The sequence below is a fragment of the Antedon mediterranea genome, chromosome 2, assembly GCF_964355755.1.
Source record: "Antedon mediterranea chromosome 2, ecAntMedi1.1, whole genome shotgun sequence".
Classification (NCBI taxonomy): Eukaryota; Metazoa; Echinodermata; class Crinoidea; order Comatulida; family Antedonidae; genus Antedon; species Antedon mediterranea.
The window spans coordinates 25,117,468-25,144,015 of record NC_092671.1 but is presented as its reverse complement, the minus strand read 5'-3'; the positions used below and the strand labels follow the sequence as shown (position 1 = coordinate 25,144,015).

Genomic DNA, 26,548 nt, shown 5'->3' with positions numbered 1-26,548 from the left:
TAATTTAAATTTATTAAATAAAAAAAAAACAAACAATAACATCCTCACGATTTTTTATTTCATTACATTTAATTATTTCTGTTAATGTTATTATTAATAAAACGCTATATTGTCTTGTACATTTTTATTAAAAACTCCTAATTCCCGAACAGCTTCAGTTTTTTTCTTAATCTTCCATCCATCCAAGCCTTGTTTGATCCATCTATCAAGACGCCAATCAATATCATTCATCCTCCCATACTTTTTTTTATTATTAATCATCATACTAACTAAACTAGGCCTAGGCCTAGTATTCGGCATTAAATATGCCTACTAGGCATACTACTATCTAGGCCCTAGGCCTAGATCGGATTGCGCAGAAACGCCTGCCTGAACTAAATTTAAACAACAATTTAATAATTTTGTTAATGTTTACTAACAAAAAAATATATATTCTAAAAACTTACCACTACAATTTACCCAATACAACACGAGAAAACTTCCCGAACAAACAATAACACGTCACACGTGGATGTGGTTCAATGGTTTATTATACACTTCCGGGGTATGTGATCGCGTAACTTGCTTGCCGGAATGGCTGCCCATGGAATTTCACTCATGCGCAGTGTATAAGAGATAGGAGTTCCCTATCTTGCGCCACTTCGTGGCGCTATAGTATCTTTGCTCTCTACAGCCAGCCTAGTCTATGTGTGTACATACGTCAAAAACCCTATGATGACGTTTGGTGGTAATGGTCGAGTCCGGTTGCGTCGTGTTACACGCGTCGTGTGTTTACTATTTTAGTGGTTTGATTGGATGGTAAAGACGACTGTAAAGTAGTCTAATTATAGAGGGCGTGTTATTTTATTTGCCCTTTTGATCGATGTGTTTGTGAGATGTCGTGAGGGGCTGTGAAGTTCCTCTCTAAAAATCGAATTAAATCTCTACCTTACCTTAACATCTATAGAAATACAGTAGCAAAAGCTACTAATTAACCTTTAAAGACCTTAATATGAGGGATAAGGTAAGTGCTTTTTATTTATGAAATGAAGATTATTCGATTTTATAATGCACCTTGTGATGTGCACCTCTGGAGGTGCGTGGCTGGTAAAAAGCCGGGGTGTAGCAAGGAAGGGATTTGTGGAATATTTATATAGTGTATAATAATTAGCCTAGGCCTAGAGGGTGTGCCTTTTATTGATTTTAGAGAGATTGAATGTGTGTTATTTAAATCCCTAGCTAGTTTGGAGTCTAATATATTAGTTTTAAATGTGGAATAATATACAAACACATCCTCCCATTCCTACTGTCCTGTAGGCCTAGGCCTACGTCATTTATATTGATTATAAAAATAGTAACATTTTCCTTTAGCTGCAAACCATCCATATTATGATTTTCATTTAATTTATTTTTACACTTTTTTTCTCAGTGGAAGAAAAAACGTATGAGGAGGTAAGTCTGCATGCAATAATCCATTTTATTAATTATAAAATATAAATATTTCGGAACCAAATTGTACATAAAAGATTAGGTGTAAACCAACCAATATTTGATTACATTTTTAATTGGTTAGACACCTTCCCTACAAATTGTGACGTTTTGTAAAAATAATACATATATATTACTTTAAAAACATTAAACCAGGTCATTCCTTGTCTTAAATGTACGTTTTATGGTAAATTATGATAAAAAGTGAGAAACAATGCACTACCTAAGTAGCTCGCGGCGACTGACCTCTCGTGGACGGTCTTTAGGCTTAGTTTTGTAGGCCTAGCTGGTAAACATCGGTAATGTACGAACATCGTACGTTAGCTCAGGGCTCGATTTATCTTTTTCATGTTGCTAGCCCACTGGGCTAGTTCACTGTAAATTTCACTAGCCCATACATTATTTTACTAGCCCACTCTTATTATCGCACCGTGATAGCAGGGCCGCCATATAAATGAATTCAGGCATTTTGTACAATAGAGGGCGCACTAATCTAAACGCTCGAGAATTGCTACACATTTACGTACATACATACTGTATTGAACTATTATTGCATGAAAAATTACACAAAATTGTATTTCTTTATTGTTCACATAAAAATTAACTTTGCGTCGCGACGCATAGTCTATTTCATGCTCACCATATTCACAGAATCGATTTTTTTAGGTCTTTTTGTTGTTGGGCTTCAACCTCTACCCTTCCTTTCCCTCTCCCCCTACCCTTCCTTTCCCTCTCCCCCCTACCCTCCCTTTCCCTGCACAGAATTGATTATAAAAGCCAGTTGGGAAATACCAATTTACCTGGTTGCAAAATCTGTTTTGGACCAGTTAAGAAAACAACCAGCCTATACTGAGTTGTGCTTGAAAAACCAGTTGACCTGATGGGGAAAAAACCAGTTGGGGAGACCAGTTGGGAAAACCAGTTGACGTTATGGAAAAAAAACAGTTGGAAAAACCAGTTGGAATAACAAACCAGTTGGACCAATTGAAAACCAGTTGGAAAACCAGCTGACCAGTTGAGAAAACCAGTTGGAAAAACCAACCAGTTGGACCAATTGAAAACCAGTTGGAAAAAATAGCTGAAATGACCAGTTCAGAAAACCAGTTGAACCAATTGGTATCAGTTGGACCAGTTGAATACCAGTTGTACCAATCGGAATTTCCAACTGGTCTCAACTGGAATTTTCACCTGGGCTAGCCAAGAAAACTAATTAGATTCTGTCTACCAGCTAGGCTAGAGCTAGCCTAGGCCTAGCCTAGAGCTAGCCTATTATAGTAGGGTAGCTAGAGGATAGACCTACCTACCCTAGATCGCATTGGAGCACCTGGCCTACTGTTTTACCAAAATGGTAGTATCTAGCTAGGCCTAGATGGCGATGCCAAACGATGGCTTTTGATTTTATCTAGGCCTACGCATATTATAAAATATGGCCTCCATGGCCTACCTACAGGGATAGAGCCAGCCACCCGGCCCTACAAAATATCCCTAGCTTTGATCTGTGACAACCAGGCCTGACAAGACTAGACAAGTTATTTTTAACATTGACAAAATTCTACTACATTTGGCCAATCACAGTTCGTTATTAATTTTATGGTCATATTTTTGTGACATATTTGACCTGATAATGAAGCTCCGCCTACTTCACAATAACCTGGATGACAAAAACATAAATGGCCAATCATAATTCGGGAAATTTGCTTGATTATGAGAGGCTCCGCCTACATCATCACTTGTTATGGCCACAGCAGCGCGCGAGTGGTTTTTTTTTGCTGATGTTGCCAAGACATGTCTTTTATGCTGGAGTTATTTTCATGAGGTCATTTCGTCCCAATTTCGAGTTCCCACAACCTACTAGCCATCCGGGCTTAAAGGAAGATACTTTAGGTAGCCCGGAGCTGTTTTTACTAGCCATTGTACGCCGGGCTAGCACTAAATCGAGCCCTGTAGCTATATACCTAGCCTGACGTTGTATAGTTGCTGCATTAATTGTCTTTCTATTTTTGCCAGACTCCATTGATACAAATTGGGGAAAATCCGGTATTTTCGCCTAAAAGTTAGGAGTCTTCCATTTGTTTTGGCCTCACGATCGATCAAAGAGTGGGTGAATTATAGAAGAAAAACAGAAATATTAATCCGCGCGCAATGCATTTTGGGATTTATAGCGGGCCGCTGTAATTATTAGAATCGACTTATTTTTCAAATTTTTTACCATTTAAAGACGAAAAAAGTAATCGCAATAGGGCCATATAGTATTATTTTTACATTAAATAAAGTTTGTGATCTTAAAATAGATCTAAAAAACGTAGGGAAGGTGTCTTTAACCAATTGTCATTTTTTAAAAATGCCCACGTTTTAATGCCATTGAAACGTGTGGGTATAATCTGTTGGAATTCTATGCCCCCATTGCAGACTGTTAATAAAAAAAATTATCTAAGTTTTATCATTTTTTCTTTTAAATTGTTTTGTATGTTTTAAATCATTCTTTACAAATGTAGCAAGAAATCAATAATCATGCTTAGGAAAAATTGATTCTTAAATTGTTAAATGCATGGACAATTTATTTTTTACTAATTTATAATTTGTGCCAAATTAAAGTCAACCAGTTATACAATTTGAAACTAGGAACTTCTTATATTTTTACTTCTATAATTTGTTTGATTGATGAAAGATAAAATATTTATTTTTGTTCCTACTCATTTTAAGATTGAAGCGCAAACGCCGAAAGATGAGGGCTAGATCCAAGTAAATGCAAGACACTGGAAAGGCTGTCTATCACATCCCTCGATGTGCAACATCACAGTGACGGCCGCAGCTCATCAACAGAGTGACGCATGACAAGAGGCAAATGTTTTGAACTTGCAAATGAGAACTATTTGAAAAAAAGTAAAGATCTGACCAATGGAAATCACCTGAAGTTATGACAGTGGTTGACAAATACATCTGCATAAAATAACATTTCTACTTGTTGCCCAAGACATCGGCGAATATTCAGTTGACTGGTTTTTCTTTTATAAATTTGTCTTGTAAAATACCAACATATATAACAAAAATGAGAATTAAACTGACGTTTTGCTCAAATGCATGGCTTCATTTGTCATTCCTTGTTGCTCATAATCTTTTTTTCAGCTTTCGACTTCCATGGTCAATTGGGACTTTACGAATCTCGACGATTAGGTTAATTATGAGCACCCGTCGTGATTCTTAAAGTCCCTATTGTCAGATCTCATCGCAAAAAGGAATTGTCAAAAAACAAGGGTCTAGACAAAATTGTTGTCTCTTTCTCTGGATGAAATCAATTACTGTACAAGCAACAGGTGACAACAACTTTTGAGATTTTATTTCAAACCTAAAATTATCACTTCAGCACTGCAATAATGAAATTATGACTGAGCTCTTGTATTATTTGTTATCCAATTCTGTTTGTTTAATTAAATGTGTAGTACCTTGCACATTGACGGACGTTCCAAGAACCGATTTCACACAGTTTTATTAAGAAAATGCCTATTTGTAGAAACAAAAATAGCACCTTATTTTAATCATTTTTTGGAAGTGTGGTAATTATAATTACATTTTGACCTACTTTCCACCTTGGATTGGGGCTGAGGTGAGAACCTACATTACTCTAGAGAGCAAGAGCTTCCAAAGGCACGGTTTGCTCACTTTTCCTAGATCCACCCAGGGAAGAGGTAAATTTAACTCACCGATTAATTCCCTGATCCACCCCTGTAAATAAATAAGACTTCTTTTCACTTCCTGAAAAGTAATGCCTCCCGTGTATATAAATGTCGCCCCATCGAACATCATTTGGAATAAACGCCCTGGTGCGTTTATTTAAATAAACGCCCTGCCACAATGTGTTGTGAATTATTTGGTCACGCATGTTACCTTATATTTACACCAAAAAGTTTTTATACTACAAACAAATTCCTCCCTTCTGTCAAATAGATCATAAAATTGAAATATAAAAATTGCTTATCTGCATTAAAAATATTCATAAATGCTTAAAAGTGCCCTAAGAAAATTTAATATCCAAGATTAATTGTAATGAAAAAATACAATTCGATTAGATCTTTCCAAAAAAAAACCTCAACAGAATTTCGCCAACTGACGCTTGGGTTGTAATAGTAACGGCAGTTGACGCGAACGACAATGGGAAACGTATTTTACATAAAATGCAGAAGTACGTGGCTGGCTGGCACAACCTCGAGGATAGACTGCTGCTACAACTACAAGCTGCAGTTGGTGACACAAAATGTAGTCCTCTCCCACAGTGTAAACTTTGACACGATATGGATATTTACTTCCGCATGTGACTAATGAATATTGCATAATAATTCGCTCTTCCATACCATAAACAACAACACAAAATGTCGAAAACAACGGCTCTTTTAACATTGTACTTAGAAGAAAATAGTACACTTTCACGCGATATAATTAGTGAGAGTAAGTAAAAAAGAATGTTTATATTTTATACTAGCTAGGCCTAAACTAAACGACCGTAGTTGATTACTAGTATTAATTTAGTATAGGCCTATACTTTCTTTTCCACAAATCCAGGCTACCTACCTACCTACCTAGGCCTAGTAATAGTATGGCTATAGGCCTTCCCTGCCCTGCCCTAGACTGCTACTACGACTAATATTGTACTACTATCTAGCCTACTACTAACACTAGGCTTAGCCTATTGAACGACTAGCTACCTAGGCCTAAGCCTTAGTAGGCCTAGGTAGCTAGTCGTTCAATAGACGGTACACTGCTTTTCTGTTTTATTTGACTACCAATGAATATCTGTTTCTTTATATACCGTAAATGTTCTAATTGTAACCCTGGGTTAATATTCTTTGATTGTTTTTTTTAAGGATGGGTTACTATTAGAATGGGGTTACTATTAATTAGAGTAGTGGAGTAATTACTATTACTAATCTCACATGAAAATATTAACCCACCCAAACTTTTCCGGTCAGCAACTCATAGAAAATACTAAAACATTTCGAATTTGTATGAACTGTAACTTTATTTTATAAACTCAAAAACACTCAATCCTCCGCCCACTCCCGAGATCAACATGCATGATCTCCTGATTTTCAAAATACAGCTGTCATTAAACGACCAGTCTTCATAGTGTCATTTTGTCAGTAGTTTTTGTGACTCTAATGGGTTACTATTAGAGTAGTGGGTTATTATTATAGATTGACTTAGGGGGGGGGGGGGCTACTATTAGATTGTGGGTGACTATTAGAAGATTTACGATATATACAATATTTATGTATTTTATTTAATTTATTTATTTAGTGGCTCTCCAAATGGTTGGATGTGAATTGAAATATTTTTAATGACCACCACAATAATTTTTTTTAAGTTGTGCCTAAACAAAAATTTGACCTTGATATTGAAGTAGATGGTCCTGACGATGAAGAAAGACCAACTTTATCAGATACCAAAGAAGTAAGTGTAGACGTTTATTCTACTGTATGACAAGCAGTGCAGTGTAACAACCCAGGGGCCCCAGAGCTTACCGGGGTGCCTAAAGCTTTACACTATCACATTCGTTTGACAAAAAAAGTGTGATCTGCCCAAATATGGTAGTGTTATTCCCAAATATCGTAGTGATAAGACATCATCATTTCCATATATTGGCACATCACATTTGTTTGTCACATAAAGTTTGAGCAGTTTCAGCAGCGCCCAGAGGAAAGCATTGGATGGCCACAAAAATTATGGTTCCTAGGTCAAGTGGTATTACACAAAATGAATGGTGTGTTGTCTTACCTTACTGTCCTATTCAACATGTGAAAATATTCCCCACACTTACCCTGTAACATTCATTACAAGATCAGCCCAATTCAGATCAGCCTAAATACCAAAATGCTGTGGCATTTTAATTTGACAATTTGTCATGCATGAGTGAGAGACAATATATTTTATTTTGTGTAGGTCCTAATGAAGAAATCACTACCGGTATAAAGTATTGTTAAAAAATAAAATAGATGTAAATTGTAGGCCTACTTGTCATACAAACTGCAGATTAATGTGTTTGTGTTTCAAGGTATTTCCTTCATTCTCTGATCAATCCATTCATTGTTGCTTCTTTTGTTATTAAAAATAAATTCAATTTTGTCCTTAACCATAATTATATAACAGTATATACTTTAAGAACCACGCTGCAGACTGTTTTCCTAGATGTTCGCATTGAAAGACGCAACCTAAACAAAAATATTTTGATGATAACTGGCGTGCAACATGACGAGAGTACCATTTCAGGGCATCTAGGGGTGTTATTTAACTGAATTCTCTTTGCCACATGTCCCACCATGGCTTAAATACTCAATGTTTCATTTTTAAAAATCCAGGGTCCGCTCCGGATTGTATTAAGATCAGAGTCAATATTATCAATATTATTATATGTTTTTATGAGAGCTTTTTCCCATAATATGTGTTCGCGCTGTTCCATTATTTCAACCACATTTTTCACAACTTGTTATTTGATTGTTATACTTTGCATGCATTGTAATGAAATTTTTGTTTTTAAGATGGCTAGAAAAATGAGAAGAATAGCAGATACGTTAAATTCAGAATGGGAGCAACCAAGCAAACGTATAGTGGCAGACATGGCAAATTCTCCAAAGAAGGGTTCGCTGAAGTCTTCAATCAACTCTTTCTTTCAAGAAAATCAACTTATTTCAGAAAATGAAAAAAAAATAGCATTTGTGCTTAAATGTGTAGTTGATATTACAGACAAAATCGCAGATTCAACATATCTTAGAGCTATTATTACAGATGCCAATGAGTTAATAGATGGTTATTCTTTATAATACAATGTGCAATAATTTATTATTTTCTCATCAAGTCATTTGAAGTTACTACAGAACAGTTGTTAGTATTTAATTTCTGATTAGAAGGGATTTTAATTCACCTTTCAATACTAATTATTGTACCTATAGAAGTTTCAGTAGAATAGTGTGAGAGATAATATACAATATGTAACAAAATTAATTTGGCTAAAATGTAAAAATGATTTGGCCACAAACTTCATTTCCCAATTCCATTAGAACTTAGATCTTAAACTACTATACCAATGGAAAAAAATAAAATTTAGTTTTTGAGGTACGAAAATGCTAAATAATCATGGTATATTGTTCCAATAGTATTCTTCTCGGATAGGCTATAAATATGGTCCTAGTGTACAGTATTGTAATTCCTAATCGTGTGCACTTTAAACAATCAATAATATCTTGTGTCTAGTACTTCCAACAAGAGAAAATAAATAATACATAGCAGATATGTTCAATACATTATAGTATAAGTATCAATCGTGAATCAAGTGAGAGAGGGAGCTTTATTGCGTTGCATTATTGCCTACCCTCCCCCACTCTTTATACTCAGATAATATAATACGATTTCGATTCTCTTCAAAATAATGTTGTTATGTATTATTATTTATACACATTGTTTTCTGTCTTGATCCACAACCCAAGCAATGATGAATAATATTAATAATAACAATAATAAATATTAACATTCTTCTGTAGTTGTAAAATAACATTCCAATTTTCAACATGTTTTTCTTGACTACTAAAATTATTCCAAACTACATAATCTCTTTCAAAATAAGAGTCATTAAAATTAAATTATAATTAATAATTAAAATGATATACACTGCATTCCATGCATTCTGAGTGATTCATAATAATTGGGTACAGATATTGTACAAGAACAGTGAATTATTCATACAGATGTTTAAAACAGTTTTAATGATCACACAACCATGATAATTAGAATAATTCATTGTATTTCATCGTATATAAATTAGAACAATATATTTGATTAAAGTAGGTCCTATAAACAAATACCTTTCATTAACGAAGGATAGTAAGTTTTTTATTGAGTTTCCAATTAATTCATTTGTCAGTAATTTATTGTTCATAATCACTTATCACATAGACTTTGTACAGAGCTGGAGAAGTTTATAATATGCAAATAATTTAATCAGGAAAATTGTACAATAGTATTTAATATTTAACAGGGACAGTATTGAAATTCATATTTTTGAATTGACTTATTAGCAATGTAAATATGCTTTTTTTTTTACAATGTAACTGAACACATTTTTCGCCAAGGCGAATGTACAGTATGTTGTCAACAATAGCCTAGATATGCTTGGTAGTTTATCTATGGAGGGAAAATATTATATATATTTTTCTTCCATGATTTATCGAATACAGTATTCATATGAAATATTTAAAAATATATATATATATGTACTCATTAAAAAAACTTTCCAGATTTTTATATAGTATATATCTTTATCTTTTGTCTCAGACAGACACGAATCAAGATCATGTATCAATCTAGATCCTGCCTTTTTCCATTTAAATATTTCAAAGCCTTGGTTATCTATATTGAGTGTCTTCTTTTTGTGGCTTGTATTCCATATTATTCCGTATATTGATTGTTTGATTGATTGTTACCAGAGGTAATTATAGTAGCAACACAATATCTCATTTATTTTAAAAGATACCACATTGCTTTTTACAGAATGTCTTTCAGCTTGACTCGTGCAAATGGCGAGTATAAAAATTCCATTATTTTAAGATTTGTATTTAAGGTCTCTTTTTAATATTGTAAACAGGACTATCAATAACATTGTTATATGATCCTGTATAAATAATATGTTTAATATAAGTTTTTAAATAAGAATTTTCCTTTGTTTTTTTGTGAAATTAAACAATTTCAGTTTGATGATTGAAAGTCTGTGTAAATGTCTTTTTGTGATTCTGTTAATGTTCAGTTTTTGATTTATTTACCGTCATGAGTTGACCTTAAATTTGAACATTTCATAATTTGGCCAACAGAATTAACTGCTAATAACATTTTAATGACGTCAAAGCCACGTAATGTAACTTTTTTTTCAGAAAATTTAAGATTGATGTTACATTCAAATCAAACATATAAAGTTTTAAACAATTATTCCATATCAAGTATCAATTCTATGTGGAATAAAAATGGCGTACATGGTAAATTTAATATCCTATTTTGAATCTATTATAGCTAATGAGTTGTGACATGACTTCTTGAAAACTTTTGCCTATTCGATGCTATGACGTCATCATGGCCTACGGTCACCTACATTTTTAAAATATGATTTTTTTAAATATTTTGTCACGTATAATCACATTCAATTGTGCGTGTCTTCATTATACCCACTCTTCCAAATGTTATGTTCTTGTAAAATTATCTTTCGGATTTTGTGACAATAAATCATTTTTTTTCTATTTCTATTGGTTTAATTATTTTTTACAGGAATCATTTATAGTTGAGTAAAATGTTTGAGTAAAATGCACTGATGAAAGGCTAGTGTTGCCCGAAAGCTCTGCTAACTTCTTTGGCTGTTTTACTTATCGTTTTGATTTAGCTTTTCGCTTTTTTTTTTGTATCTCTATTGAGATCCACAGCATTGTCATTTTTTCAGTAATTTGCCTTTGGATTTATAATATTGTTATTATATATTTTTTAATAGGCCTATAGATGAGGTTTTATGTATTTCTACTGTAATTTGTTGCATCAATAAACATTTTCCATTTCATTATCATCGCCAGGCCTTGATAATTAGTTGATTCCGATTGTTTCGTCACTGACATGGCTACTTTAAATTTGTGTAAGTCGATTCATGCAATTTAGAAATTGCCTTATTTGGTATTTATATGATGACATATACTTTCATTTCATTTGGACAATTAGTTTTCATCTTTGGTTTACTGATCTTTGTTTAAAATAATAAAATTAGCTCAGTTTTAGGGGTTTTTTTCGAGATTATTACGAAAGTTGTTAGAAGTTAGATCCGGGTTAAAACACTCGGGGGAGAAATTTATGAGGAATACCAAATTGATACACACATTATGGTGCATGTTTGAATCAATACTCGAACTCGAATTGAATAATGATACAAAATGATCACCATTATTATCTACGACCAAGTATAGACTTTTTATATACATCATACATAGATCCATTGAGAGGCGCTTCCTTCCCAGGTATCCAACTAATCGTATACATCATACATAGATCCATTGAGAGGCGCTTCCTTCCCAGGTATCCAACTAATCGTATACATCATACATAGATCCATTGAGAGGCGCTTCCTTCCCATGTATCCAACTAATCGTATACATCATACATAGATCCATTGAGAGGCGCTTCCTTCCCAGGTATCCAACTAATCGTATACATCATACATAGATCCATTGAGAGGCGCTTCCTTCCTAGGTATCCAACTAATCGTATACATCATACATAGATCCATTGAGAGGCGCTTCCTTCCCATGTATCCAACTAATCGTATACATCATACATAGATCCATTGAGAGGCGCTTCCTTCCCAGGTATCCAACTAATCGTATACATCATACATAGATCCATTGAGAGGCGCTTCCTTCCCAGGTATCCAACTAATCGTATACATCATACATAGATCCATTGAGAGGCGCTTCCTTCCCAGGTATCCAACTAATCGTATACATCATACATAGATCCATTGAGAGGCGTTTCCTTCCCAGGTATCTAACTAATCGTATACATCATACATAGATCCATTGAGAGGCGCTTCCTTCCCAGGTATCCAACTAATCGTATACATCATACATAGATCCATTGAGAGGCGCTTCCTTCCCAGGTATCCAACTAATCGTATACATCATACATAGATCCATTGAGAGGCGTTTCCTTCCCAGGTATCTAACTAATCGTATACATCATACATAGATCCATTGAGAGGCGCTTCCTTCCCAGGTATTCAAGTAATCGTATACATCATACATAGATCCATTGAGAGGCGCTTCCTTCCCAGGTATCCAACTAATCGTATACATCATACATAGATCCATTGAGAGGCGCTTCCTTCCCAGGTATCCAACTAATCGTATACATCATACATAGATCCATTGAGAGGCGCTTCCTTCCCAGGTATCCAACTAATCGTATACATCATACATAGATCCATTGAGAGGCGCTTCCTTCCCAGGTATCCAACTAATCGTATACATCATACATAGATCCATTGAGAGGCGCTTCCTTCCCAGGTTTCCAACTAATCGTATACATCATACATAGATCCATTGAGAGGCGCTTCCTTCCCAGGTATCCAACTAATCGTTTTCATCTTAATTAACAGCACATTTATTATTATGTAATTATACAATTATTTTGATCGTTTTATATCTATATAACACTTTCAATGTGTGATCAGTTTATCGTTAACACTAGTGCATCTATTTAGATCAAACAAATGTTCTGATAAAATGCAATTAATTTGATCTAAAAGTAATACAAAGTGTTGTTTATTATTTAAATCATATAGAAGTATTTAATCGTACCTCCTCAGTGTCAGCTGGACACAAATGTTCATAAAAATAAGAGATAATAATAATATGATTTATTTCTTTTTGGTACGTATAATTAAATCGTAGAAATATTGATAATGAGGTAGGCCTAACTACGTGTGTAAATTGGTGTCTTAAGTTTAAACTTTATACTTAAATATATATTGTCCCCCGAAAAATTGAATATGCTATTTTTGTTCCAATAGTTATTCACTTTGCCCAAAAATTGGATCGAAAAAACTAAATTATTTACCTGAAAAATTGTAATTTAAAGCAATAAAGTGTCAAATTGGCTGCCAAGCCAATGAGTTTTTGGTTGAATTTAACTGAGGGGGTGCGGGGGTGATACATCTTTATGAATGACACATAATATCTTATCTACATTTTAGCAATAATAGAAATAATAGCATAATAGATCCATAATTTTTTTTTTAAACTGATTATCAATCAAAAAACAGATGAATTTCAAAATGATCTTCCAGTTATGCCATGGAACATCTTGCTTCGTAAAAACATTCACAGCCTTGTATTCAATTCAGAGCAGCTTCCTTTAACGTATTTAACGAAAGCCAAATATTCCTGGTTGAGATTTTCTATGAATAGGTTTACTTTAAAAAAGAACACAAATGTAAAGAGTGCAGAACAGTACATTGTGCAGAATCAGCGAACATTTTAGCGGTCAAGATTTCATACGGGTGTATCGGTAGACGTGTGGTTGCTAGTGCTGTTTGGTTTCGAGTTGTAATCAAACTTATCCATCCGTCCCGCTATTCGACCATTTACAGAGTCCATTTCTAGACAAAGAAAAAGACATCCAACTTTTACTGTAAAAAGAATTATTGTAATCAGAGAATAGTTTAAAACATCTGCCGTTGCAGGAATGGCAGTAGGCCTCCTAATAATTGTTGATATGATGGGATAAACTCAAAGACATTCTAAAAACATGAATAGCATAAAATAATGTATAATTTTCATTCTCAAAAATATAATACTGGTCACAGATCAAAACTTTTTCTCAGCTATACTTCAAGACTACTGTCTCCGATGGAATATTGTGCATTTTATCTATATATTGAGAATCATAAGTTTGGCTTTCAGAAAACATTACCTCCTCTTTTGAAAATGAGGATGTAAACTGTCAATAACCGGCGTGGGCTAGTCCCCGGTAAAATATCATCTTAATAGTAGCAAAGAACTTTGATAGTAGCCTATTATGCTTGGTTACAACTAAAGACGCAACACAAGGACGTAACGCAACGTAAGTAAGATTTGAACAATCACAAGCGATGGATCATTCGAAATGTCGCTGATTGGTCAGCTCGCTTGCGTTGCTTCTCTATGACCCTAGTGCTCAGTGTTTACCGACCGACCGACATAATGAGCTGTAGAGTCGCGTTGCACGCACGCGACTTAAAAGCGAGCTAGAGCCGGCACAGTCTACAGGTGTTTTATTTTGCCGGAAATATAAACTAAACATTATTTAATTTACCCTTTTCAAGTAATGCAAGTTCTTCCTCTTCTGAACACGACTCGTTCTGTGTCTCTTTCTGTTTTTTGTCGTCTGTTTGTCGTTTCTACAAAAATAATTATAACAGTGTTTATAATCGTATTTGACCCGGGGTTTGACCTTAATAATTAAGGACCAATTTGTACGCATTGGTGAAGAAAGATAAACGTAAGTAAAGTGTAACGCCTACGCAATGTGCAACATGCATTTTTAACTCAACGTTAGAATTATGTTCTATGGATTCAACTCTAAAAATGTAATTAACATACCAGCAGCAGTCTTTGACCAAAATGGTTGTTGAATAAAAAAATATTACTTTTAAATAGTAAAGTAACTCACCTTCAATTGTGCCTTCCATTTAAGGGTAACCTGGCCGGCAAGATCTTTTTGCTGTTTCTTTCGGTCGTGGTATTCTTTGTATTTCCGTTCTATAACAATCATAAATAAGCCGCCAAATACCGCAAAACCAATCAGTAAAAACGTTCCTGTGTTCATGTAGAAAATGAGATTAATAGTATTATTATTAATTTACAGAATGCGGCGTTCATTAGAAAACAAACCTAAATGTTCTGATGTTCTGTTTTTTTTGTCAATTGATTTCCCAAGTAGGCTGAATGTATTTTCTGATTTGGTAAAAATTGTTTAGGCCTGTAAGATGACGGTTTACAAAATTAGGCCTAGTATTGGTTAAATGTCTTTGGCGTACCAACCTCCCATATTTTCAAGATTCAGCGTTGCTGGCTGATTGTCCACCACTGGGCAATTTCGATAACTAATCCATTGTGAATCAAGTTGTTCCATCACACCTCCTTCTTGCAAATGTAAAATTGCCAAAGATACTTCTTGCGTCCACAGACTACCTTTTGGTAAGCCTATACCAAACCCTGATTTACCGAATAACTCTCCTACTGTAACAAGGTTACAATCTCTAGACGTCTGGTAGTCTAGCATGGCTGAATCCCATATAAATGCATCTAGTTCACTATATAAAGAAATAGATCATTACGTATTTTATTGAAGCAGATCTCACATGTCAAAAAACAAAGATTATAATATTATCTGTATTAAATAGCTATTTTTAAAAAGAGTGGAGGAAGAGAAGAAATTAGTTTCTAACTATCCATCTTACCCACTTCTTACAGCCTCGACTGCTTCATCAGCATTTACATAATTGAAATTCGTCATAAAAGTATACATCGTGGAGAGTTCGACCTGACGTCGAAAATACGCGTCCACTGAGCTCCCTTTGACTGTGGCAAACTTGAACGTGTTGGACGGATTACGCATCTAAGAATTAATGTAAGCAATGGACCATTACATTATTTAGACTACGTCATGAAACAGTATTCTTAAAACCTTATATCAACTGATTAGTACCGTAGTTCAAATACGGGTTGATTCCCACTCGGGCGCAACGCGAAGACGTAAGCACAACGTAAGCGAGTTGACAAAATGACAGGTTTGGATAATATATATATATTCTATCGCTTGTAATTTGTCAAATTACTTACGTTGCGCTTAAGTGGGAGCCAAGCATTAGAGGAACAATATCGGATAGATTACCGAGAACGTTAATTGTTTCCTAGTAGAAACAGGCAAAACAACATCGTACTTTCTATAGATCTACTTACCCGTGCGTCATTTATTCCTGATATCTTTCCCTCCGGCTTTTCTAGTACGAGAAAGGCTGCCAGATTAGCCGTATACGATGCCAGCATGATCATGGAAAAGAAGGCCCACACCATGCCCACTACGCGTGCGCTCAGACTACGTGGTGTTCCTAAAAAAATAGTAATGATATGTAAATATTGACTGTAATGTAACAGAAACAAAATTATTGTATTTATTATACTGTTTACAGGGCTATTTTACAGTGTGTGCGATTTTGTTTAACGATCACAATGGTCAAAGAAGGAAAGGCGAAAGTCGATATACCAGAAATAGGTATATAGTTCAAGTTCAAGTTCAAGTTAAAATTTATTGTCAAATACAAAGTAAATGAAATTTGCCTTCCAAGGTTCAAATTACAATAAAAATAACAACAGTTAAAAACATACAATACTATACAATGGATAAGATAATATATAAGAAAATATGCTATGTATAAAACATTATGAACAGTATAAATATTAAAATACTATATAAAGAATAAAATATAAAACGTCTCAAGTTATCTTTAAAATTGCTTGTTGTATTGCCTGATTGCACACGGAAGAAATGATATCACCAATTACATTTAAATATTTTAGCGTATATTTTTGCTGAATGAAAAAAATAAAATTCTTGTAGAAGGAGCAAAATAAAAAACTTACCTTCACCAATCCCGCTATTAAAGAGCACACCCCAAGAAAACCAAAGGGCTCGTGAGAGATTCAATGCGTCTTGCTCTTGTCCAGATCTACCAGTGTGCATACGGCTAAAGGGGCTAAGCCGATCCAAAATGAATAGAAAGAAGGCAACTACATGTATAGCTAGGAACACCAGTATCCATAATTCTGTTTCAAATGGTCGCAGAAATGATACAAGTGTGTTTGTGGGAACATCCTATTAAAAAAAACGTTGCTATTGTCAAAGAAGTATGGAACTTTTAACCAATAACTAGGCATAAGATGTTTATGACGAACTATGGAAGGAAACTATGTTAACCACTACACCGTCTGCGTCGGCCGGGAATCGAACCCGGGACAATTGCTTGGAAGGCAACATTTATTTATTTATTTATTTGGAATTACACCTTTAGATCGGTGGCACACTTAGCACAAAGGTGCATCCTTTACAATAACAATATAAAATATAACAATTAACAGAAAAGTAAAAAGGCAAAGGCAACTATCAACCCCTATCATACACCCCCACCCCCCCCCCCCCCCCAAAAAAAAAACATACAGTAGATCATTACTTTACACGAATGAATACAAAACAAAATATAGTAAAAGTTTATTAAATAAAATCACCTTAGTGAATCAACATAGTTAACCACCGCACCACCGACACACGTATTACGATGGAGTTATGTTGTGTTATCATGGTCCAAATCGACAATAAACTGTAAAATATTTGCGTCGGCCGGGAATCGAACACGGGACAATTGCTTGGACGGCAACTATGTTAACCACTACACCATCAACGCAGGTACTATAGTGGAGTTATGCTGTGTTTCTACGGATCAAATAATCGACAATAAAACTATAAAATGTTTGCGTCGGCCGGAATCGAACCCGGGACAATTGCTTGGAACGCAACTATGTTAATTAACCACTACACAACCGACGTCGTACTACAGTCGAGTTATACTGTGTTTCTATGGATCAAATCTATAGAAACACAGCATAACTCCACTATAGTACCTGCGTTGGTGGTGTAGTGGTTAACATAGTTGCCTTCCCAGCAATTGTCCCGGGTTCGATTCCCTGCCGACGCAAACATTTTATAGTTTTATTGTCGATTTGATCCATAGAAACACAGCATAACTCGACTGTAGTACGCTCGTCGGTGGTGTAGTGGTTAACATAGTTGCCTTCCAAGCAATTGTCCCCCGGGCTCGATTACCGGCCGACGCAAACATTTTATAGTTTTATTGTCGATTTGATCCATAGAAACACAGCATAACTCGACTGTAGTACGACGTCGGTTGTGTAGTGGTTTAATTAACATAGTTGCGTTTCAAGCAATTGTCCCGGGTTCAATTCCTGGCCGACGCAATGTTTTCAAAGTTTATTAGTCAATGTGATCTGTAGAAACACAGAATAACTCCATTGTAATGTGGTGTAGTGGTTAATATAGTTGAATCCCAAGCAGTTGTCCTGGGTTCGATTCCCGGCCGAGGCAAACATTTTATAGTTTTATTGTCGATTTGTTCCATAGAAAAACAGCATAACGCGACTGTAGTACGTGCGTCGGTTGTGTAGTGGTTAACATAGTTGCCTTCCAAGCAATTGTCCCGGGTTCGATTACCGGCCGACGCAAACATTTTATAGTTTTATTTTCGATTCGGATTTGATCCATAGAAACACAGCATAACTCGACTGTAGTTCGCGCGTCAGTGGTGTAGTGGTTAACATAGTTGCCTTCCAAGCAATTGTCCCGGGTTCGATTCCAGGCCGACGCAAACATTTTATAGTTTTATTGTCGATTTGATCCATAGAAACACAGCATAACTCGACTGTAGTACGCGCGTCGGTGGAGTAGTGGTTAACATAGTTGCCTTCCAAGCAATTGTCCCGGGTTCGATTCCCGGCCGACGCAAACATTGCATAGTTTTAGTGTCGATTTGATCCATAGAAACACAGCATAACTCGACTGTAGTACGCGCGTCGGTGGTGTAGTGGTTAACATAGTTGCCTTCCAAGCAATTCTCCCGGGTTCGATTCCCGGCCGACGCAAACATTTTATAGTTTTATTGTGGATTTGATCCATAGAAACACAGCATAACTCGACTGTAGTACGCGCGTCGGTGGTGTAGTGGTTAATATAGTTGCCTTCCAAGCAATTGTCCCGGGTTCGATTCCCGGCCAACGCACACATTTTATAATTTTATTGTCGATTTGATCCATAGAAACACAGCATAACTCGACTGTAGTACCTGCGTCGGTGGTGTAGTGGTTAACATAGTTGCCTTCCAAGCAATTGTCCCGGTTCGATTCCCGGCCGACGCAAACATTTTATAGTTTTATTGTCGATTTGATCCATAGAAACACAGCATAACTCGACTGTAGTACGCGCGTCGGTGGTGTAGTGGTTAACATAGTTGCCTTCCAAGCAATTGTCCCGGGTTCGATTCCCGGCCGACGCAAAGATTTTTTAGTTTTATTGTCGATTTCATCCATAGAAACACAGCATAACTTGACTGTAGTACGCGCGTCGGTGGTGTAGTGGTTAACATAGTTGCCTTCCAAGCAATTGTCCCGTGTTCGATTCCCGGCCGACGCCAACATTTTATAGTTTTATTGTCGATTTCATCTATAGAAAAACAGCATAACTCGACTGTAATACACGCGTCGTTGGTGTAGTGGTTAACATAGTTGCCTTCTACATCTGTAGAAACACAGAATAACTCCATTGTAATGTGGTGTAGTGGTTAACATAGTTGCCTTCCAAGCAATTATCCCGGGTTCGATTCACTGGCGACGCAAACATTTTATAGTTTTATTGTCGATTTGATCCATAGAAACACAGCATAACTCGACTGTAGTACGCGCGTCGGTGGTGTAGTGTTTAACATAGTTGCCTTCCAAGCAATTGTCCCGGGTTCGATTCCCTGCCGAGGCAAACATTTTATAGTTTTATTGTCGATTTGGTCCATAGAAACACAGTATAACTCGACTGTAGTTCGGGCATCGGTTGTGTAGTGGTTAACATAGTTGCCTTCCAAGCAATTGTCCCGGGTTCGATTCCCTGCCGACGCAAACATTTTATAGTTTTATTGTCAATTTGATCCATAGAAACACAGCATAACTCGACTGTAGTACGCGCGTCGGTGGTGTAGTGGTTAACATAGTTGCCTTCCAAGCAATTGTCTCTGGTTCGATTCCCTGCCGAGGCAAACATTTTATAGTTTTATTGTCGATTTGATCCATAGAAACACAGCATAACTCGACTGTAGTACGCGCGTCGGTGGTGTAGTGGTTAACATAGTTGCCTTCCAAGCAATTGTCCCGGGTTCGATTCCCGGCCGACGCAAACATTTTATAGTTTTATTGTCGATTTGATCCATAGAAACACAGCATAACTCGACTGTAGTTCGCGCGTCGGTGGTGTAGTGGTTAACATAGTTGCCTTCCAAGCAATTGTCCCGGGTTCGATTCCCGGCCGACGTAAACATTTTATAGTTTTATTGTCGATTTGATCCATAGAAACACAGCATAACTCGACTGTAGTAGGCGCGTCGGTGGTGTAGTGGTTAACATAGTTGCCTTCCAAGCAATTGTCCCGGGTTCGATTCCCGGCCGACGCAAACATTTTATAGTTTTATTGTCGATTTTTTCCATAGAAACACAGTATAACTCGACTGTAGTACGACGTCGGTTGTGTAGTGGTTTTAACATAGTTGCGTTCCAAGCAATTGTCCAGGGTTCAATTCCTGGCCGACGCAATGTTTTCAAAGTTTATTAGTCAATGTGATCTGTAAAAACACAGAATAACTCCATTGTAATGTGGTGTTGTGGTTAACATAGTTGCCTCCCAAGCAGTTGTCATGGGTTCGATTCCCGGCCGACGCAAACATTTTATAGTTTTATTGTCGACTTAATCCATAGAAACACAGCATAACGCGACTGTAGTACGCGCGTCGGTGGTGTAGTGGTTAACATAGTTGCCTTCCAAGCAATTTTCCCGGCTTCGATTCCCGGCCGACGCAAACATTTTATAGTTTTATTGTCGATTTGATCCATAGAAACACAGCATAACTCGACTGTAGTACGCGCGTCGGTGGTGTAGTGGTTAACATAGTTGCCTTCCAAGCAATTGTCCCGGGTGCGATTCCCGGCCGACGCAAACATTTTATAGTTTTATTGTCGATTTGATCCATAGAAACACAGCATAACTCGACTGTAGTAGGCGCGTCGGTGGTGTAGTGGTTAACATAGTTGCCTTCCAAGCAATTGTCCCGGGTTCGATTTCCGGCCGACGCAAACATTTTATAGTTTTATTGTCGATTTGATCCATAGAAACACAGCATTACTCGACTGTAGTACGACGTCGGTTGTGTAGTGGTTAGTTGCGTTTCAATCAATTGTCCCGGGTTCAATTCCCGGCCGACCCAATGTTTTCAAAGTTTATTAGTCAATGTGATCTATAGAAAAACAGAATAACTCCATTGTAATGTGGTGTAGTGGTTAACATAGTTGCCTGCCAAGCAATTGTCTCTGGTTCGATTCTCTGCCGAGGCAAACATTTTATAGTTTTATTGTCGATTTGATCCATAGAAACACAGCATAACTCGACTGTAGTACGCGCGTCGGTGGTGTAGTGGTTAACATAGTTGCCTTCCAAGCAATTGTCCCGGGTTCGATTCCCGGCCGACGCAAACATTTTATAGTTTTATTGTCGATTTGATCCATAGAAACACAGCATAACTCGGCTGTAGTATGCGCGTCGGTGGTGTAGTGGTTAACATAGTTGCCTTCCAAGCAATTGTCCCGGGTTCGATTCCCGGCCGACGCAAACATTTTACAGTTTTATTGTCGATTTGATCCATAGAAACACAGCATAACTCGACTGTAGTACGCGCGTCGGTGGTGTAGTGGTTAACATAGTTGCCTTCCAAGCAATTGTCCCGGGTTCGATTCCCGGCCGACGCAAACATTTTATAGTTTTATTGTCGATTTGATCCATAGAAACACAGCATAACTCGACTGTAGTTCGCGCGTCGGTGGTGTAGTGGTTAACATAGTCTCCTTCCAAGCAATTGTCCCGGGTTCGATTCCCGTCCGACGCAGACAAATTATAGTTTTATTGTCAATTTGATCCATGGAAATACAGCATAACCCGATTATAATGCGTGCGTCGGTGGTGTAGTGGTTAACATAGTTGCCTTCCAAGCAGTTGTCCCGGGTTCGATTCCCGGCCGACGTAAACATTTTATAGTTTTATTGTCGATTTGATCCATAGAAACACAGCATAACTCGACTGTAGTTCGCGCGTCGGTGGTGTAGTGGTTAACATAGTTGCCTTCCAAGCAATTGTCCCGGTTCGATTCCCGGCCGACGCAAACATTTTATAGTTTTATTGTCGATTTGATCCATAGAAACACAGCATAACTCGGCTGTAGTATGCGCGTCGGTGGTGTAGTGGTTAACATAGTTGCCTTCCAAGCAATTGTCCCGGGTTCGATTCCCGGCCGACGCAAACATTTTATAGTTTTATTGTCGATTTGATCCATAGAAACACAGCATTAATCGACTGTAGTACGACGTCGGTTGTGTAGTGGTTTTAACATAGTTGCGTTTCAATCAATTGTCCCGGGTTCAATTCCCGGCCGACCCAATGTTTTCAAAGTTTATTAGTCAATGTGATCTATAGAAACACAGAATAACTCCATTGTAATGTGGTGTAGTGGTTAACATAGTTGCCTGCCAAGCAGTTGTCCTAGGTTCGATTCCCGGGCGACACAAACATTTTATAGTTTTATTGTCGATTTAATCCATAGAAACACAGCATAACGCGACTGTAGTACGTGCGTCGGTGGTGTAGTGGTTAACATAGTTGCCTTCCAAGCAGTTGTCCCGGGTTCGATTCCCGGCCGACGTAAACATTTTATAGTTTTATTGTCGATTTGATCCATAGAAACACAGCATAACTCGACTGTAGTTCGCGCGTCGGTGGTGTAGTGGTTAACATAGTTGCCTTCCAAGCAATTGTCCCGGTTCGATTCCCGGCCGACGCAAACATTTTATAGTTTTATTGTCGATTTGATCCATAGAAACACAGCATAACTCGGCTGTAGTATGCGCGTCGGTGGTGTAGTGGTTAACATAGTTGCCTTCCAAGCAATTGTCCCGGGTTCGATTCCCGTCCGACGCAAACATTTTATAGTTTTATTGTCGATTTGTTCCATAGAAACACAGCATAACTCGACTGTAGTACGCTCGTCGGTGGTGTAGTGGTTAACATAGTTGCCTTCCAAGAAAATAATTGTCCCCCGGGTTCGATTACCGGCCGACGCAAACATTTTATAGTTTTATTGTCGATTTGATCCATAGAAACACAGCATAACTCGACTGTAGTACGACGTCGGTTGTGTAGTGGATTTATTAACATAGTTGCGTTCCAAGCAATTGTCCCGGGTTCAATTCCTGGCCGACGCAATGTTTTCAAAGTTTATTAGTCAATGTGATCTGTAGAAACACAGAATAACTCCATTGTAATGTGTTGTAGTGGTTAACATAGTTGCCTCCCAAGCAGTTGTCATGGGTTCGATTCCCGGCCGACGCAAACATTTTATAGTTTTATTATCGATTTAATCCATAGAAACACAGCATAACGCGACTGTAGTACGTGCGTCGGTGGTGTAGTGGTTAACATAGTTGCCTTCCAAGCAATTGTCCCGGGTTCGATTCCCGGTCGACGCAAACATTTTATAGTTTTATTGTCGATTTGATCCATAGAAACACAGCATAACTGGACTGTAGTACGCGCGTCGGTGGTGTAGAGGTTAACATAGTTGCCTTCCAAGCAATTGTCCCGGGTTCGATTCCCGGCCGACGCAAACATTTTATAGTTTTATTGTCGATTTGATCCATAGAAACACAGCATAACTCGACTGTAGTTCGCGCGTCGGTGGTGTAGTGGTTAACATAGTTGCCTTCCAAGCAATTGTCCCGGGTTCGATTCCCGTCCGACGCAGACATATTATAGTTTTATTGTCAATTTGATCCATGGAAATACAGCATAACCCGATTATAATGCGTGCGTCGGTGCTGTAGTGGTTAACATAGTTGCCTACCAAGCAATTCTCCAGGGTTCGATTCCCGGCCGACGCAAACATTGCATAGTTTTATTGTCGATTTGATCCATAGAAACACAGCATAACTCGACTGTTATACACGCGTCGTTGGTGTAGTGGTTAACATAGTTGACTTCCAAGCAATTGTCCCGGGTTCGATTCCCGGCCGACGCAAACATTTTATAGTTTTATTGTCGATTTGATCCATAGAAACACAGCATAACTCGACTGTAGTACGACGTCGGTTGTGTAGTGGTTAACATAGTTGCATTCCGAGCAATTGTCCCGGGTTCAATTCCCGGCCGACGCAATGTTTCCAAAGTTTATTAGTCAATGTGATCTGTAGAAACACAGAATAACTCCATTGTAATGTGGTGTAGTTGTTAACATAGTTGCCTCCCTGGCAGTTGTCCTGGGTTCGATTCCCGGTCGACGCAAACATTTTATAGTTTTATTGTCGATTTGATCCATAGAAACACAGCATAACTCCACTGTAGTTCGCGCGTCGGTGGTGTAGTGGTTAACATAGTTGCCTTCCAAGCATTTGTCCCGGGTTCGATTCCCGGCCGACGCAAACATTGCATAGTTTTAGTGTCGATTTGATCCATAGAAACACAGCATAACTCGACTGTAGTACGCGCGTCGGTGGTGTAGTGGTTAACATAGTTGCCTTCCAAGCAATTGTCCCGGGTTCGATTCCCGGCCGACGCAAACATTTTATAGTTTTATTGTCGATTTGATCCATAGAAACACAGCATAACTCGACTGTAGTACGCGCGTCGGTGGTGTAGTGGTTAACATAGTTGCCTTCCAAGCAATTGTCCCGGGTTCGATTCCCGGCCGACGCAAACATTTTATAGTTTTATTGTCGATTTGATCCATAGAAACACAGCATAACTCGACTGTAGTACGCGCGTCGGTGGTGTAGTGGTTAACATAGTTGCCTTCCAAGCAATTGTCCCGGGTTCGATTCCCGGCCGACGCAAACATTTTATAGTTTTATTGTCGATTTGATCCATAGAAACACAGCATAACTCGACTGTAGTTCGCGCGTCGGTGGTGTAGTGGTTAACATAGTTGCCTTCCAAGCAATTGTCCCGGGTTCGATTCCCGTCCGACGCAGACAAATTATAGTTTTATTGTCAATTTGATCCATGGAAATACAGCATAACCCGATTATAATGCGTGCGTCGGTGCTGTAGTGGTTAACATAGTTGCCTACCAAGCAATTCTCCAGGGTTCGATTCCCGGCCGACGCAAACATTGCATAGTTTTATTGTCGATTTGATCCATAGAAACACAGAATAACTCGACTGTAATACACGCGTCGTTGGTGTAGTGGTTAACATAGTTGACTTCCAAGCAATTGTCCCGGGTTCGATTCCCGGCCGACGCAAACATTTTATAGTTTTATTGTCGATTTGATCCATAGAAACACAGCATAACTCGACTGTAGTACGACGTCGGTTGTGTAGTGGTTAACATAGTTGCGTTCCGAGCAATTGTCCCGGGTTCAATTCCTGGCCGACGCAATGTTTCCAAAGTTTATTAGTCAATGTGATCTGTAGAAACACAGAATAACTCCATTGTAATGTGGTGTAGTTGTTAACATAGTTGCCTCCCTGGCAGTTGTCCTGGGTTCGATTCCCGGTCGACGCAAACATTTTATAGTTTTATTGTCGATTTGATCCATAGAAATACAGCATAACTCCACTGTAGTTCGCGCGTCGGTGGTGTAGTGGTTAACATAGTTGCCTTCCAAGCATTTGTCCCGGGTTCGATTCCCGGCCGACGCAAACATTGCATAGTTTTAGTGTCGATTTGATCCATAGAAACACAGCATAACTCGACTGTAGTACGCGCGTCGGTGGTGTAGTGGTTAACATAGTTGCCTTCCAAGCAATTGTCCCGGGTTCGATTCCCGGCCGACGCAAACATTTTATAGTTTTATTGTCGATTTGATCCATAGAAACACAGCATAACTCGACTGTAGTACGCGCGTCGGTGGTGTAGTGGTTAACATAGTTGCCTTCCAAGCAATTGTCCCGGGTTCGATTCCCGGCCGAGGCAAACATTTTATAGTTTTATTATCGATTTGATCCATAGAAACACAGCATAACTCGACTGTAGTACGCGCGTCGGTGGTGTAGTGGTTAACATAGTTGCCTTCCAAGCAATTGTCCCGGGTTCGATTCCCGGCCGACGCAAACATTTTATAGTTTTATTGTCGATTTGATCCATAGAAACACAGCATAACTCGACTGTAGTTCGCGCATCGGTGGTGTAGTGGTTAACATAGTTGCCTTCCAAGCAATTGTCCCGGGTTCGATTCCCGTCCGACGCAGACATATTATAGTTTTATTGTCAATTTGATCCATGGAAATACAGCATAACCCGATTATAATGCGTGCGTCGGTGCTGTAGTGGTTAACATAGTTGCCTACCAAGCAATTCTCCAGGGTTCGATTCCCGGCCAACGCACACATTTTATAATTTTATTGTCGATTTGATCCAGAGAAACACAGCATAACTCGACTGTAGTACCTGCGTCGGTCGTGTAGTGGTTAACATAGTTGCCTTCCAAGCAATTGTCCCGGGTTCGATTCCCGACCGACGCAAACAATTTATAGTTTTATTGTCGATTTGATCTGTAGAAACACAGCATAACTCCACTGTAGTTCGCGCGTCGGTGGTGTAGTGGTTAACATAGTTGCCTTCCAAGCAATTGTCCCGGGTTCGATTCCCGGCCGACGCAAA

At 37.9% G+C, this 26,548-nt stretch overlaps 2 protein-coding genes, 1 long non-coding RNA gene and 38 other non-coding genes across 41 annotated transcripts in view; 40 read left to right on the top strand and 1 right to left on the bottom strand.

Annotated features, from left to right (window-relative positions):
• Positions 1 to 841: 841 nt before the first annotated feature.
• LOC140040772 (uncharacterized) lies at positions 842 to 4,545 on the top strand. Its single transcript, XR_011842773.1, has 3 exons — positions 842 to 1,003; positions 1,409 to 1,431; positions 4,171 to 4,545. It is a non-coding gene; the product is annotated as an uncharacterized lncRNA (long non-coding RNA).
• Positions 4,546 to 5,769: 1,224 nt separating this feature from the next.
• On the top strand, positions 5,770 to 8,287 carry LOC140040769 (uncharacterized). Its single transcript, XM_072086937.1, has 3 exons — positions 5,770 to 5,910; positions 6,827 to 6,912; positions 7,998 to 8,287. The coding sequence occupies exons 1-3, from the start codon at positions 5,835 to 5,837 to the stop codon at positions 8,277 to 8,279; spliced, it is 444 nt and encodes a 147-aa protein (XP_071943038.1). The 5' UTR covers positions 5,770 to 5,834; the 3' UTR covers positions 8,280 to 8,287.
• A 3,936-nt stretch (positions 8,288 to 12,223) lies between these two features.
• LOC140040768 (glutamate receptor ionotropic, NMDA 1-like) overlaps positions 12,224 to 26,548 on the bottom strand; it is a 50,091-nt gene continuing 35,766 nt past the window's right edge. The window contains exons 10-16 of the mRNA XM_072086936.1: positions 16,662 to 16,893; positions 15,981 to 16,129; positions 15,479 to 15,636; positions 15,060 to 15,331; positions 14,689 to 14,834; positions 14,332 to 14,416; positions 12,224 to 13,636 (exon numbers count right to left, since the gene is read on the bottom strand). Of these exons, the coding sequence (XP_071943037.1) occupies positions 13,530 to 13,636; positions 14,332 to 14,416; positions 14,689 to 14,834; positions 15,060 to 15,331; positions 15,479 to 15,636; positions 15,981 to 16,129; positions 16,662 to 16,893 (1,149 nt within the window). The 3' untranslated portion in view covers positions 12,224 to 13,529. The remainder of the gene's footprint in view (positions 13,637 to 14,331; positions 14,417 to 14,688; positions 14,835 to 15,059; positions 15,332 to 15,478; positions 15,637 to 15,980; positions 16,130 to 16,661; positions 16,894 to 26,548) is intronic.
• Positions 18,523 to 18,594, top strand: Trnag-ucc (transfer RNA glycine (anticodon UCC)). The gene has a single exon. It is a non-coding gene; the product is annotated as a tRNA-Gly (tRNA).
• On the top strand, positions 18,660 to 18,731 carry Trnag-ucc (transfer RNA glycine (anticodon UCC)). The gene has a single exon. It is a non-coding gene; the product is annotated as a tRNA-Gly (tRNA).
• Trnag-ucc (transfer RNA glycine (anticodon UCC)) lies at positions 18,797 to 18,868 on the top strand. The gene has a single exon. It is a non-coding gene; the product is annotated as a tRNA-Gly (tRNA).
• Trnag-ucc (transfer RNA glycine (anticodon UCC)) lies at positions 18,934 to 19,004 on the top strand. The gene has a single exon. It is a non-coding gene; the product is annotated as a tRNA-Gly (tRNA).
• Positions 19,070 to 19,141, top strand: Trnag-ucc (transfer RNA glycine (anticodon UCC)). Its single transcript has one exon. It is a non-coding gene; the product is annotated as a tRNA-Gly (tRNA).
• On the top strand, positions 19,207 to 19,278 carry Trnag-ucc (transfer RNA glycine (anticodon UCC)). The gene has a single exon. It is a non-coding gene; the product is annotated as a tRNA-Gly (tRNA).
• On the top strand, positions 19,957 to 20,028 carry Trnag-ucc (transfer RNA glycine (anticodon UCC)). The gene has a single exon. It is a non-coding gene; the product is annotated as a tRNA-Gly (tRNA).
• On the top strand, positions 20,094 to 20,165 carry Trnag-ucc (transfer RNA glycine (anticodon UCC)). Its single transcript has one exon. It is a non-coding gene; the product is annotated as a tRNA-Gly (tRNA).
• Trnag-ucc (transfer RNA glycine (anticodon UCC)) lies at positions 20,231 to 20,302 on the top strand. Its single transcript has one exon. It is a non-coding gene; the product is annotated as a tRNA-Gly (tRNA).
• Trnag-ucc (transfer RNA glycine (anticodon UCC)) lies at positions 20,633 to 20,704 on the top strand. The gene has a single exon. It is a non-coding gene; the product is annotated as a tRNA-Gly (tRNA).
• Positions 20,770 to 20,841, top strand: Trnag-ucc (transfer RNA glycine (anticodon UCC)). Its single transcript has one exon. It is a non-coding gene; the product is annotated as a tRNA-Gly (tRNA).
• On the top strand, positions 20,907 to 20,978 carry Trnag-ucc (transfer RNA glycine (anticodon UCC)). Its single transcript has one exon. It is a non-coding gene; the product is annotated as a tRNA-Gly (tRNA).
• Positions 21,302 to 21,373, top strand: Trnag-ucc (transfer RNA glycine (anticodon UCC)). Its single transcript has one exon. It is a non-coding gene; the product is annotated as a tRNA-Gly (tRNA).
• On the top strand, positions 21,439 to 21,510 carry Trnag-ucc (transfer RNA glycine (anticodon UCC)). Its single transcript has one exon. It is a non-coding gene; the product is annotated as a tRNA-Gly (tRNA).
• Trnag-ucc (transfer RNA glycine (anticodon UCC)) lies at positions 21,576 to 21,647 on the top strand. Its single transcript has one exon. It is a non-coding gene; the product is annotated as a tRNA-Gly (tRNA).
• On the top strand, positions 21,850 to 21,921 carry Trnag-ucc (transfer RNA glycine (anticodon UCC)). The gene has a single exon. It is a non-coding gene; the product is annotated as a tRNA-Gly (tRNA).
• On the top strand, positions 21,987 to 22,057 carry Trnag-ucc (transfer RNA glycine (anticodon UCC)). The gene has a single exon. It is a non-coding gene; the product is annotated as a tRNA-Gly (tRNA).
• Trnag-ucc (transfer RNA glycine (anticodon UCC)) lies at positions 22,123 to 22,194 on the top strand. The gene has a single exon. It is a non-coding gene; the product is annotated as a tRNA-Gly (tRNA).
• Positions 22,525 to 22,596, top strand: Trnag-ucc (transfer RNA glycine (anticodon UCC)). The gene has a single exon. It is a non-coding gene; the product is annotated as a tRNA-Gly (tRNA).
• Positions 22,662 to 22,732, top strand: Trnag-ucc (transfer RNA glycine (anticodon UCC)). Its single transcript has one exon. It is a non-coding gene; the product is annotated as a tRNA-Gly (tRNA).
• Trnag-ucc (transfer RNA glycine (anticodon UCC)) lies at positions 22,798 to 22,869 on the top strand. Its single transcript has one exon. It is a non-coding gene; the product is annotated as a tRNA-Gly (tRNA).
• On the top strand, positions 23,346 to 23,417 carry Trnag-ucc (transfer RNA glycine (anticodon UCC)). The gene has a single exon. It is a non-coding gene; the product is annotated as a tRNA-Gly (tRNA).
• On the top strand, positions 23,483 to 23,554 carry Trnag-ucc (transfer RNA glycine (anticodon UCC)). Its single transcript has one exon. It is a non-coding gene; the product is annotated as a tRNA-Gly (tRNA).
• On the top strand, positions 23,620 to 23,691 carry Trnag-ucc (transfer RNA glycine (anticodon UCC)). Its single transcript has one exon. It is a non-coding gene; the product is annotated as a tRNA-Gly (tRNA).
• On the top strand, positions 23,757 to 23,828 carry Trnag-acc (transfer RNA glycine (anticodon ACC)). Its single transcript has one exon. It is a non-coding gene; the product is annotated as a tRNA-Gly (tRNA).
• Trnag-ucc (transfer RNA glycine (anticodon UCC)) lies at positions 24,294 to 24,365 on the top strand. Its single transcript has one exon. It is a non-coding gene; the product is annotated as a tRNA-Gly (tRNA).
• Trnag-ucc (transfer RNA glycine (anticodon UCC)) lies at positions 24,431 to 24,502 on the top strand. Its single transcript has one exon. It is a non-coding gene; the product is annotated as a tRNA-Gly (tRNA).
• Positions 24,568 to 24,639, top strand: Trnag-ucc (transfer RNA glycine (anticodon UCC)). The gene has a single exon. It is a non-coding gene; the product is annotated as a tRNA-Gly (tRNA).
• Trnag-ucc (transfer RNA glycine (anticodon UCC)) lies at positions 24,705 to 24,776 on the top strand. Its single transcript has one exon. It is a non-coding gene; the product is annotated as a tRNA-Gly (tRNA).
• Positions 24,842 to 24,913, top strand: Trnag-ucc (transfer RNA glycine (anticodon UCC)). The gene has a single exon. It is a non-coding gene; the product is annotated as a tRNA-Gly (tRNA).
• Trnag-acc (transfer RNA glycine (anticodon ACC)) lies at positions 24,979 to 25,050 on the top strand. The gene has a single exon. It is a non-coding gene; the product is annotated as a tRNA-Gly (tRNA).
• Trnag-ucc (transfer RNA glycine (anticodon UCC)) lies at positions 25,516 to 25,587 on the top strand. The gene has a single exon. It is a non-coding gene; the product is annotated as a tRNA-Gly (tRNA).
• Positions 25,653 to 25,724, top strand: Trnag-ucc (transfer RNA glycine (anticodon UCC)). The gene has a single exon. It is a non-coding gene; the product is annotated as a tRNA-Gly (tRNA).
• On the top strand, positions 25,790 to 25,861 carry Trnag-ucc (transfer RNA glycine (anticodon UCC)). Its single transcript has one exon. It is a non-coding gene; the product is annotated as a tRNA-Gly (tRNA).
• Trnag-ucc (transfer RNA glycine (anticodon UCC)) lies at positions 25,927 to 25,998 on the top strand. Its single transcript has one exon. It is a non-coding gene; the product is annotated as a tRNA-Gly (tRNA).
• On the top strand, positions 26,064 to 26,135 carry Trnag-ucc (transfer RNA glycine (anticodon UCC)). Its single transcript has one exon. It is a non-coding gene; the product is annotated as a tRNA-Gly (tRNA).
• On the top strand, positions 26,338 to 26,409 carry Trnag-ucc (transfer RNA glycine (anticodon UCC)). The gene has a single exon. It is a non-coding gene; the product is annotated as a tRNA-Gly (tRNA).
• Trnag-ucc (transfer RNA glycine (anticodon UCC)) lies at positions 26,475 to 26,546 on the top strand. The gene has a single exon. It is a non-coding gene; the product is annotated as a tRNA-Gly (tRNA).